The 12946-nt window shown below is 38.4% G+C and overlaps 1 protein-coding gene across 1 annotated transcript; it reads left to right on the forward strand.

Annotated features, from left to right (window-relative positions):
- The first annotated feature begins 406 nt into the window (after window positions 1-406).
- Window positions 407-6992, forward strand: LOC106909022 (uncharacterized). Its single transcript, XM_088016159.1, has 2 exons — window positions 407-705; window positions 4458-6992. The coding sequence occupies exons 1-2, from the start codon at window positions 537-539 to the stop codon at window positions 6365-6367; spliced, it is 2079 nt and encodes a 692-aa protein (XP_087872285.1). The 5' UTR covers window positions 407-536; the 3' UTR covers window positions 6368-6992.
- The last annotated feature ends 5954 nt before the right edge of the window (window positions 6993-12946 follow it).

The raw sequence follows: 12946 nt of genomic DNA on the forward strand, positions 1-12946 counted from the left end.
GTCCTGCAACTTTTAGATGAGCCTCTGCTGCACCACACCTGAATAGAATAATCAGGTCATTGAGGCTCTGGAGAACCGATCTACACAAGGAGGAGGTAATTAAACCATTTCATTCCAGCGTTTTGAACCTCTGGCACATCTAAAAACTGGAGGACAGCGGCCCTTGAGGACTGGAGTTTGACACCTGTGGTTCTCACTAAACTCTCCCTCCCTGCTTGTACTTGGTCTTGACTTATCAAGCAGCATTATGTTTTACCACCATACAAAAAGAGTCACAACCCCAGGTTACACATATAAATTAAACTATTTTCTAAATTTCCACTAACAATAAACCCTTCAATAAAAGAGGAGACTCGCAGCAGAAAATTCAAAGCGGAACTAAAAATAATTTCCAGTTTCTTCAGTACAGCCACTGAAGTGAAACACAAAAAAGATAAAAACAGAGGACACGGGATACTCTCAACTTTTCTTTTGTTAGACGGTTGTGTGAAAACGGGTTTGAAGTTTAGCTAAATATGTGAGTGTTTTTAATAAAAATGTCTTCAGTTCCGCCTCAGAGAGAGTTTATCAACGAGCAGGAAACTCCTGCTGAAGAAACATTCACAGAGTTGAAAGAAATCAACGTCAAGATCGAAGAAGAGATGGAGGATCAGCGCAGACCGCTGGATTTCACCCGGATACCGAAGATCATCTTACACCGAATAGGTACGAAACACCTTCACGTTTTACTGATGAGCCCATAGACATAATAAAAGAATAGACGCCTCCTGGATATGAGGTTCCATTTGTGTCAAAAATAAATAGATATAGTTGGTCTATGTCGTTGCTCTATGTTGCATGTAGATGATGCATATGTAGAACATCTACGTATGCATATGTCTGATGTATATTTCTGTGTTGGGGTTCATGTCCTTGGCCCGTGTTGCTATTGCCTGTTCTCTTCGCAATTAAAAAGTCTTGAAGTAGGTCATGTCTGATCAAGGGGTTTATTAGATTTTACAAAAATGTTGGTCTTTCAATATCTGTGGTTTCATTAAAAGTGGTTTCAAAATACTTAGATTTCTACCTCCTAGTGTCTTTATCCATTAGTCAGGGCAGCTAACGAGGTTGATGGGTGCTATGCGCAGCCTTCTGTTTTTATTTTTTAAAATCTGTAATATCTTCACCTTTATTAAGGAGTTTCAGAAAGTATTTCAACTTCTCTCATTTACTTCAACGCAACTAATTTTTTTTAACAAATTCTGTAGTTTTCGGTGTACTTCTAAATCTGCTTCTTAGTTGTATAAATTCGGGCCTGCTACTGCCTCTAGTGACGTGGGGTGGTAACAATTAAAATAATTACTAAATCAGAATACCACGACGTATTTTTTCCCCACAACGTTTTTACTATTAATTTCGGCATTATGGCAAAAGACAATTAATCTTTTGTCTTTTGCCATAAGATAAATTATATTTTGTCAGTAAAGGATAAAATCTAAATTCTTATCAAACAACATATTCTTCATTTTCTGAAGGACATAGAGCTAATTAAATGTCAAACAATACTTTTATACATTATAAATATGATCTTAATATCTCCATAAATAATAGGAGGAACAAAGAAAATAAGGAGACATGAAAAACAACATGATCAACTATAATAAAACTACAATTTGCAATGTACATGCAAGAAATTTAATTGAGCAAAAGTCAAAAAACAAATGAATTAAGAACAGAAAAATAACCAGGGTTGTTAAACGGATACTAGAAAAAAAATGTTTTTTTGATGCCATGTTTATTATTCTGAGATACTCTTTGTTGGTAGAGTTATACAAGAAAAAATAAGATGAACGCAATTTAATCTATAAAAGGTGGAAATTTTCCTTTGACTCTAAAATGATAAATCATGTTCATAGAATCACATTATCAACAGTTTGTGAATAGAGCAAAAACACTTGGCACACTATAAGTAAATGTTTAGTTTGGTTAAGAATAATTATTGAACCATTAATAAATAACTTCTAAAAGATGTTCTTGGTTGCCATAGGAACACAGTAACACTTTCATAAACTCAGAGGCTCAAACTGATGAATAAAGACGGTCGACTCTCTGCTGAAATGTTTCTTGCCATCTTCCATGTTCTTTCAGCAAACAGTTGAGACAGTCGTTTTTGGTTTCACCATTATTTACCTGCTGTTATACCTGCCATTCAAATTATTCTTAAGATTGTTGGTCTGCAGCTCATGTGACCAAACCAACTGAGGAGATGAAAAGTTAAAACTGGAGTTAAAATGTTGTTTTAACTTGAGATTATTTAAAACTCAAGTTATAATAGTCTTATTAAAAATGTAGAGTCTCTGAGAACAGTTCTTAAATGTATAGTCAGTGTTTTCAGCAAAGTTGAGCTGACTGTCCAGGAATGACACAAGGAATTTCAACTTTGCCTCAGTTTCAACAGGTTGGCCATCAAGAAAACTGGAAGCACTTTCAGTTCTTGTTTATTTCGTTTAATTAACTCTGCTTCCTTAGGAAAATGAAAAGGTATGTTCTTTTGTGAGGGGATTTATTCTTTACTCTTCCAGTAATGCCAGAATTAATAATAAAGACTTTGTGGTATTCTGAATTAGTAATGTAATTGGATTATTTGTGTTACCACCCCCACGCCACTAGAGGCAGCAGTAGACACCGAAAAGATGCGACTAAGGAGCAGATATGAAGTACGAAAAAAACTACAGAATTTTTCAAAAAATAAAAGAATTGTGAGCTGCACAGAAGAAAATAAGAGAGAAGTTCAAAAACATACCGAGTGTGAAAATCCTTCTTAAAAATGAAGATGTATCACAAATTTCAAAAGAAATTAAAAAACGGAAGGCCGCGATAGTGTAGGAAATGGTGCCCTCTTCACTAGGCCAGGACCCCTCCACCTCCTTAGCTGCCCTGACTAATGCCTAAAGGCAATATGAGGTAGAAATCTAAGTATTTTGAAACCACTGATATTAAAAGACCAAATTTTTGTAATATCTAATAAACCCTTTGATCAGACACGACCTACTTCAAGACTTTATAATGGTGAAGAGAACAGGCAATAGCAACACGGACCAAGGAAATGAACGACATATTCAACATGGACATATGAAATCTAAACGTATGATTTCTTCATTTTGACAAAAATGGAACCTCATACATGGGCCGCTCTCTCCTATTGTAGCTGACGAAATTAAGGGTGGCCATGTTGGAGTGGTCGACCACTCCACTCAGCGTTATGCGTTTGACAGGCACAATAAAGTATCACTGCATTTAATCAATCATAATGCACTTTTTTTTTTTTTACTAGAAATCTTATTCAAATTACTATCAAAGCTAAATTTACTAAGAATTTTATTTTCTAAGTATTTTTGAATTGTATTTATGCATGGTTCAGCATACTTGAATATGCTTAGTGGGGGAAACATTAGAATAGGAATAGAATATTCTGATATTGATGTATGATGAGCATTTTACATTCATAAACGATAATAAAAAAAATATATAACCTCAATACATATTCATATAAATATATGATTAATACTGAATAATATAGGCTATGCAAGTTCATATGCACAAACACACACACACATAATTTCCAACCGACGAGTTCTAGCTTCAGAGATTCAGCAGCTGAGATGGAGTCCAAAATCTGATGTGAGATTCATCTGTGCTTCAGTGAAACAGTCTCTCTTTATAGATATTTCCCTCTCCTTCCTCACATTGTCTTTATGAAACCTTCAAAACAAAAACGGAAGATTTGAGGGCTATTTTACTTTGGACAGAGTGAAAGAATTGCATATAAATAGTCTTTACCACCTGTGTAAACTTTCCTGTGAATGTATAAGATGTAATACTATTATTTCTGAAAGGTAAAGGTAATTTTATTTATGTAGCACATTTTCAGGAACAAGGCAATTCAAAGTGCTTTACATGAGTTAAAAGGAAATGCAAACAAAATAACAAACCAAAGGAAAGAAAAGGGGAAGGAAAAGTAGTCTAATGTTCTAATGTAAACTAAGTGCTCTCATTATATGATAAGCGCCATCATATTCTGTGTCCATAAATAAAGCAAACTATAAAGCTGCAACAGCGCCTCCTACAGTCACAATGTGCAGTGGTCACAGAACATTCTGAAACGTCCCAGTTTGCAAGAAGCAAATCCTTAAGAGGGGTTAATGTCGGCTAGACAGACGACATATTTCCAAATGTTGGCGCACTTGATGTCACTGCAGTTTTATCACTGGTAAAATTATTAACCACATGCAGACGTTGTAAAAATCCAAATAAGGTTAATAAAAATTGCTCCAAAAGACTAACTATGGCAGAGATTTAATTTTTTTTGTGGACACGTACATGTTTGCTGAAGACTGTTTTTATACTATTTTTTGTTAATGAAAGTGAAGGGTTCATTGACTCACATTTTGAAGCTTTTGTTTTGTCTTTTTGTCCAGATTTCCATCAATGCTGCATGAGTAAAGAGGAGGAAAACTCCACTTTACATCAGGAGGAGCCAGAACCTCTGCAGATGAAACGGGAGCAAGAGGAGCCAGAACCTCTGCAGATGAAACGGGAGCAAGAGGAGCCAGAACCTCTGCAGATGAAACGGGAGCAGGAGGAACCAGAACCTCTGCAGATGAAGCGGGAGCCAGAGGAACCAGAACCTCTGCAGATGAAGCGGGAGCCAGAGGAACCAGAACCTCTGCAGATGAAGCGGGAGCCAGAGGAACCAGAACCTCTGCAGATGAAGCGGGAGCCAGAGGAACCAGAACCTCTGCAGATGAAGCGGGAGCCAGAGGAACCAGAACCTCTGCAGACGAAGCGGGAGCAAGAGGAACCAGAACCTCTGCAGATAAAACGGGAGCAAGAGGAACCAGAACCTCTGCAGATAAAACGGGAGCAAGAGGAACCAGAACCTCTGCAGATAAAACTGGAGCAAGAGGAACCAGAACCTCTGCAGATAAAACTGGAGCAAGAGGAACCAGAACCTCTGCAGATAAAACGGGAGCAAGAGGAAGCAGAACATCAACAGTTCAAAGAGGAAGAGAAGCAACTCTGCATCAGTCAGGATAAAGTAGAGCTTGTGCTGAAACAGGAGACTGATGACATGTTGGTGAACAAACAGAAAGGCAAAACTGAGACTTCAAAACAAAAAAAGCACAAGAAAGCTCACCCAAACCAAAAACTATATTCTTGTAAAATTTGTGACAAAACCTTTTCTCGAAATAATACCTTGACAACACACATGACAACTCGCACAGCTAAGAAACCTTTCACATGTTCAACCTGTGGAAAACATTACCCTCACAAGAGTACTTTGATTTATCACATGAGAACTCACACAGGTGAGAAACCTTTCTCATGTGGGACCTGTGGAAAAAGTTTCGCTTGTAAAAAAAGTTTAAATGTTCACATGAGAATTCACACTGGTGAGAAACCTTACTCATGTGGGACCTGTGGAAAAAGTTTGTCTGATGAAAAAAATTTAAATCTTCACATGACAATTCACACTGGTGAGAAACCTTTCTCATGTGGGACCTGTGGAACAAGTTTCACTCACAAAAAAAGTTTAAATGCTCATATGAGAGTTCACACGGGTGAGAAGACATTCTCTTGTGGCACCTGTGGAAAAAAATGCTTGTATAAATCTCAGTTAGTTGATCACATGAGAACTCACACAGGTGAGAAACCTTTCTCATGTGAAACCTGTGGAAAAAGTTTCTCTTTGAAAAACAGTTTAAATGTTCACATAAGAACTCACACTGGTGAGAAACCTTTCTCATGTGAGATCTGTGGAAAAAATGTAACTTATAAATATAGCTTAACTACTCACATGATGACTCACACAGGTGAGAAGCCGTTCTCATGTGGAACATGTGGAAAATGTTTCACTCTTAAAAGAAGTTTAACTGTTCACATGAAAGTTCACACTGGTGAGAAACCTTACTCATGTGGGACCTGTGGAAAAAGATTCTCTTACAAAAAAGATTTAATTACTCACATGAGAACTCACACAGGTGAGAAACCTTTCTCATGTGAGATCTGTGGAAAAAGTTTAACTTCTAAATATAGCTTAACTGTTCACATGATGACTCACACAGGTGAGAAACCTTTCTCATGTGAGATCTGTGGAAAAAGTTTAACTTCTAAATATAGCTTAACTGTTCACATGAGAATTCACAAAGGTGAGAAAACTTTCTCATGTGGGACCTGTGGAAAATGTTTTGCTAGAAAACGCCTTTTGCATTTTCACATGAAGACTCATACAAGTGAGAAGTTTTTCTCATGTGGGATCTGTGGAAAAAGTTTTGTTCAAAAATATTCTTTAACTTCTCACATCAGAATTCACACATGTGAGAAGTAGCGGTGCACTGATTTATAAGCCAGCTGATTTATGTTGATTTTCTTAATTTTGGGACATCAGCTGATTCTTGCATGTGAAGCTGATCTGATCCCCCAATTTTATTGACCTCAGCCACTGCTCTCTTCTGGTCTCCAATGAGAGGTGTGACTATTGGAGCGCCCCAAAATGAAAACTGCAATCGGTGCACCCTTAGTGACAAGCGAGGAAAATGTTTTGTGTAGATCCAGTTTACTTCATCCCAAGAAGATTCACACAGGTTAGAAACCTTTCTGTTGTAGGTCCTGTAGAAAAGGTTTCACTCAAAACAAATGTAACCGTTCACATGAGAACTCACAGGTTTGATGGCACAATGTGAACCTCAAGTAAGATTCTTAGTAACCTGCTGTTTGGAAGTGGAGTAATTGCAGGTTTGACTACTTTTAGGTTTAGACTTGTAAAATTTTGGCTTCTTTATTGTGCATTTATCCTTTGTACTTATTTTATTTCAATGATTTGGGGAAATGAATGTATTTATTTGACATGGTTTTAATGGCTTTTCTGCTTAGAAAATGTATTGATGGATTGAATTTTAGAAAAATTATTGAAACTTTTAATATAATTTTTAAGTAATAAATTATTATACTGATGGTCTCTTTTTTCCTGTTTAGTAGGAAACATATTAAATTGGGAAATGTTTATATATATATACTGCAGCAGTCCACAGAGCCCAACTGTTCCACCTTAACTTGGCATGAATTTTAATTGCATGAATTGCAATGAATTTTAATTTAACTGGGGAAAATATTCATTTGACAAGGACTCAAACCTTTAAAACTTCTTTTCATAAAGAGATAAAAAAAAAAACATTAGACATCAAAACCTGCACTCTACCAGGATTGGAGGAATTATGTCTCAGCATGATCTAGAGAAACTCATCCATGCGTTTATCTTTAGCCGTATTGATTATTGCAACAGCGTCTTCACAGGTCTGACTAATAAATCAAACAGCTGCAGCTGATCCAGATGCTGCTGCTCGCGTTCTGACTAAAACCAGGAAGATGGAGCACATAACACCAGTTTTAAAGTCCCTACACTGGTTCCCTGTAGCTCAAAGAATAGACGTTAAAATACTGTTGGTTTATGAATCACTGAACGGTTTAGCACTACAATACATTAAAGATCTGTTATTGCTGTACCAACCCCTCAGATCTTCTGGTTCTGGTCTGCTCTGCACCCCCAGAACCAAACGAGGAGAAGCAGCATTCAGTTTCTATGCACCACGAATTTGGAACAAACGTCCAGCTGAAACACTGGGTGCCTTTAAATCTCAACTTAAAACCCACCTGTTTAGAGTTGCTTATGGCTAAATAAGCTAGATGTTCTTCAGGTGATAGAAGGCCGACTTTGTTACTGTCTTTATGTGGCTCTGAAGGTTCAGGTCAGAGTCCATCACTACTCCCAGTTTTCGGGCTGATCGCTGGTTTTCAGTTGTCATAACTGAAGCTGTGCACTGATTCTAGTTCGCTCCTCTTTAGGTCCAAAGATAATTTCAGTTTTGTTTCTGTTCAGCTGGAGAAAGTTTTGGCACATCCACACATTTATCTGTTCTAAGCAACTGTTCAGTGATTGGATGGGTTCAGAGTCACCTGGTGACATCATGATGTAGAGCTGTGTATCATCTGCATAGTTATGGTAGCTGATCTTATTTCCTGTTATAACCTGAGCCAGTGGGAGCATACAAATATTGAAAAGAAGGGATCCTAGGATTGTACCTTGGGGTACCCCACATGTGACCTTTGACCTCTCTGATGAGAAGTTTCCGATTGAAACAAAGAAATCCCTGTTCTTTATGTAGGATTCAAACCAGTTGAGCACTGGACCAGAGAGTCCGACCCAACTCTCCAGTCGATTCAGTAAGATGTTGAGGTCAACGGTGTCAAAAGCTGCACTGAGGTCCAACAGAACCAGCACTGTGGTTCTCCCACAGTCTGTATTTATATGGATGTCATTGAACACTTTGACTAGGCCGTCTCCGTGCTGTGGTGAGCACGAAAACCAGACTGGAAGGAGTCAAAGCGATTCATTATTGTTAGGAAGTTATTTAATTGTTTAAAAACTGCTTTTTCAATAACTTTGCTGATGAATGGGAGGTCAGAGGTCGGCCTGTAATTCTGCAGTAGTGATTTGTCTAGACTGTTCTTTTTTATAAGTGGTTTGATAACTGCTGTTTTCAAAGCCTGGGGGAAAACACCTGAAGACAGCGATGAGTTACTATTTGGATCAGATCAGTAGCCACAACAGGCAGGACTTTCTTAAAGAAATGTGTGGGTAGGACATCCAGACAGCAGGAACTGGAGCTTAATTGACTTATTTCTTCTAGGGTTTTATAAATTGGGTCATTTTTCCTGCATTTGTTTTGTTTGGGCACAGCATTGGTACTGGCTTTGTAGAGGATGTGCAGATTAATCCTCTGATCTTTTGAATTTTCTCTGAAAAGAAACTGGAGAACTTGTTGCAGGCGGCATTAGATTGAAGTTCAGGTGGTAACGTCATAGGAGGGTTTGTGAGCCTGTCAACAGTAGCAAATAAAGCTCGAGCGTTGTTAATGTTTTTGTTTGACATCTGCAAAGAAAGCCTCTCTTTCATGTTTTAGTGTTGAGTGATAGTGATGTAGTCTTTCTTTATAGATGTCATAATAAACGTGCAGTTGAGTTTTACGCCATTTCCGTTCGGCCCTACGGCAGAGTTGTCTTGCAGACTGAACTGTTTGTGCATTTCTCCATGGAAATTTCTTCCTACCAGTCACAACCTTCACTTTAATGGGGGGCAATGTAATCAATGATATTTGAAAGTTTGCACTGAAAATCATCTACCAATTTATCTACGTCATTATAGATTAAGGGTGAGGAAGAAGAGTAGATTTGATTAAATGTTTCTGCTGTGTTTTCTGTGAAAGTACGTTTTGTGATAGTAGCTTTTTGTCCAAGTGGGTGAACGGATAAAGAACATTCAAAGATAACAGCAAAGTGGTCCGACAGGGCGACATCAGTTACAGAGACATTGGAAATATTCACACCCTTGCTGATAACCAGGTCCAGTGTGTGTCCATGCGTGTGTGTTGCTTGTTTGACATGTTGTGTTAAACCAAAACTCTCTAATATATTAAACAGCTTTTTTGCCCCTTGGTCTTGGGGGTTGTCAACATGAATGTTGAAATCACCAACAATTATTAAACAATCATAATCAATACATATGAGAGATAGAAGTTCATTCAAGTCCGTAAAGAAACCTTCCACATATGTTGGAGTTTTGTATAAAGTTAGTGTCAAAGTTTGTTTGTGGCCTTTTACCTCAATTCCAAGATACTCAAAAGACATAAAATGACCCAGAGAGATTTTACTACAGTTCATGGTATTCTTAAATATTGAAGCCACGCCTCCTCCTTTTTTGTGTTTTCTATTCTCACTTAAAAAATTGTATGTAGGAGGCGCTGAGTCAATTAGTACGATTGCTTCATTATTGTCATTCAGCCATGTTTCTGTCAGAAATAAAACATCAATATTATGCTCGGTGATGAAATCATTAATACAGCTTTAGCACAAAGAGATCTGGTGTTTAAAAGAGCCAGTTTAAGTGACTTGGAGGTGGAAAGTTCTTCAGTCTGAGGTTTGAATTAAGACCGTTGCTTTTTGTATTTCTGTTTTTATAACTTTTCTTGTAGTGATCCGGACAGGTAATGTCCTGCTATGCGGTGCCAGGGGGCCAGACACATTCTGGTGGAAGACGGGTATGTTAGAGCAATGGAGAGTCGTGCCGAGGCGAACCTGTTGATCTATTCCATCCTGCTGAGAGGAGGAAGAGTCCGTCCGCCTTCCTCTCTGACCCGGATCCTCCACCAGCATCTTCAGGTGGCTTAAGTGCAGCCCAGCTCTCTTTAGTGATTGACTTCCTGGGAAACTCTGATCTTGTGAGTGAGTGTAGGAGCAGAGAGGGAGGGGGGAAGGAGAAGGGGAACCAGTGTCACTTTGTTTTGGGACACGTGGCTCCTGATAAGCAGAGGCTTCCATCCTAGTCAGACATCCTTGAGCCTGTTCTTCTGAAGCGATGGTCACATTGTTCTTGCTGACAAAATGAAAAATGTTTGCAATGAGCAGCCTTATTCCATGTTTGTTAAGATTGCGTCTGCCTCTTCCAAAGAGGTGAAAGCGCTGCCAGTAGATCCAGAGGTTATCGATGAAGGTAACTGAGCTGGTAGAGCTGGTTTTAATCAGCCATTTGTTTATCATGCCCAGCCTGGAATGTTTTTCGTCTCCCCATTGAGACGATGGAATTGGACCGCTGAGAAATAACTTCATTTTTAATTTTCCCATAGTGTCCAGAAGAATATTAAAGTCCTTTTTCAGAATCTCCGATTTTTGCTTTGCCAGATCGTTGGCTCCAACATGCACAACTAAAGTCTCCATGTTTGGCTGATCAGCGGTTAGAGAGAGCACTTTGCAAGTCAAATCAGAAACAGTGTCACCAAGGAAAGAAACCACTCTCGTTTTCTTGGGATTGCAAACATGACTGATTCCATTTACTGTCTCATCTCCAACAATAAGCACTCTTGCATACCTTTCGTTTTCCTGGTGGTCACTTTGTCCTTCGGAGCTTTGTGGGTTTAGCCTCATTTCTGATGTTTGAAGGTGGGTTTTCACTCAGAGGCTCAGGCTGGAGTGCAGAAAGTCTGTTTTTCAGTGGGATTCCCACGGAGTCGGAATGTTTTGAGGCTTGGGCTGGTTGCTTTATCCTTGGGAGCGGGGTCGGTGGGGCCGTTTTGGCTCCAGCTGCTTGTTTGCTGTTCTTTGGCGGAGCAGGTGTTGAAGTTGAAGGTGGGTTTCAGCTCAGAGCCGGCACACTGTTTCGTCCAGGTGAGGGGTTCTCCCTGTTAGTCGTCTCATGGGATCTGCAGTGTGAGACTTTTGTTTTGGCTTGGCGCCCTGAGCGATCCAGGGTGAGCTGCTTGGTGCGGGGCGTACGACCTCACCGCTGATTTGAGGAAGAGTTGTTTCATTTCCACAGGCAGGGTTGATCTCAAAGTTCACCTCCAGCCGTTGAAACTTCGTTTCTAAAACCTGAAGTCGTTGTAAAATACTATTAATGTCCTTGGGGTCGGACGGGGGCATTTTGCGCTAGCTCAACTTGGAGGTGAAGAAAAGTAAGGTAGTTATGATGTCGATAATGTAAATATTTAATTAAATTTTTAACCATAAAAATTGTAACTTTAAAAATAATTCACAGGCAAAGTTATCAGTAAGGACGGGACAGAGCAGGATAAGCTGTTCCTCCTTCAGCTGCCAGAGCAATGAGTCTGGCAGATAGTAAACCTTAGGGTTTATTATTCTATTTATTTAATATTCCCTGCTGGAACAATGTTCTTCCTGTGTATTTTCTTCTGAACTATTTGGTAAACTACTGAAGTACTGAGTAACTGATCATAACACCTGATTTAATATTCAAAATGTGTCCTCAAACAGCCAAAAGTATAAAAGTTATGTGAAAATTATGGTATTTTACAGAGTATTATCAAAACATTTATATAAATAAGGAGTGAGGTTTGGAGGCTGGTTCTAGACCAGATTTAACGCAGGGGTCAGGGTAGTCGGTGTTTTTCCATGGCAACACTTGAAAAAGAATTAAACAAAAACCAGAGAAATATGTCATCATTACTTATATGCAATATCTCTATATAAAAAGAGACAAAAATATATACATTATAAAGCTGGCAAATTTAAATTATGTGTTGAAAACTCATTTTCACTCACTGAGCCACTGAAATAAACTTAATATTCCATGTTATTGAATGTGACTGTTTAAACATACTCCAACATATGAATGTTTGAAATCCATTGGAATGAATTCAGCACAGATTGTAGAAAATTAGCTGAGTCACTGATTTCTACAACAGCTGAAACAATGTAGGTGTAGTAGCAGGATGTTGTCAGTAGGTGGCAGCACGAAGGTGCTACCGTGTTAGCACATTTCAGATATAAAAGCTTTTTATTAAACATCAAAAGTTTAATATAAACATTTTATAGAAACCTTTAACAAATAAAGCTTTTTATAAAAACATTTAATAAAAAGCATAAAACTTCATAATTAACTGTAAAAGCTTGAACACATTAGTTTGTGTGTAATTATTTTATATTTTGCGTTTCACTCAGGTGAACTGAGGTGGTGAAATAAATGAATAATAATGGAAGAAGTTAAATTGATAAGGAGTTTACTCTAATGAACTACCAAGCTCTTAGCTACCAAGGAGACATAAGTGATTTTCATTCAAACAGCACTTTATTAATTATTGCAAGAACAACAAAACAATATTATCAGTGTTTGTTTGTTTGTTTGTTTGTTTGTTTGTTGTGTCAAACTCCAGTCCTCAAGGGCCGGTGTCCTGCAACTTTTAGATGAGCCTCTGCTGCACCACACCTGAATAGAATAATCAGGTCATTAAGGCTCTGGAGAACCGATCTACACAAGGAGGAGGTAATTAAACCATTTCATTCCAGCGTTTTGAACCTCTGGCACATCTAAAAACTGGAGGACAGCGGCCCTTGAGGA

The sequence above is a fragment of the Poecilia mexicana genome, unplaced genomic scaffold, assembly GCF_051168715.1.
Source record: "Poecilia mexicana isolate PSO_F unplaced genomic scaffold, ASM5116871v1 scaffold_18, whole genome shotgun sequence".
In the NCBI taxonomy this organism is placed as follows: Eukaryota; Metazoa; Chordata; class Actinopteri; order Cyprinodontiformes; family Poeciliidae; genus Poecilia; species Poecilia mexicana.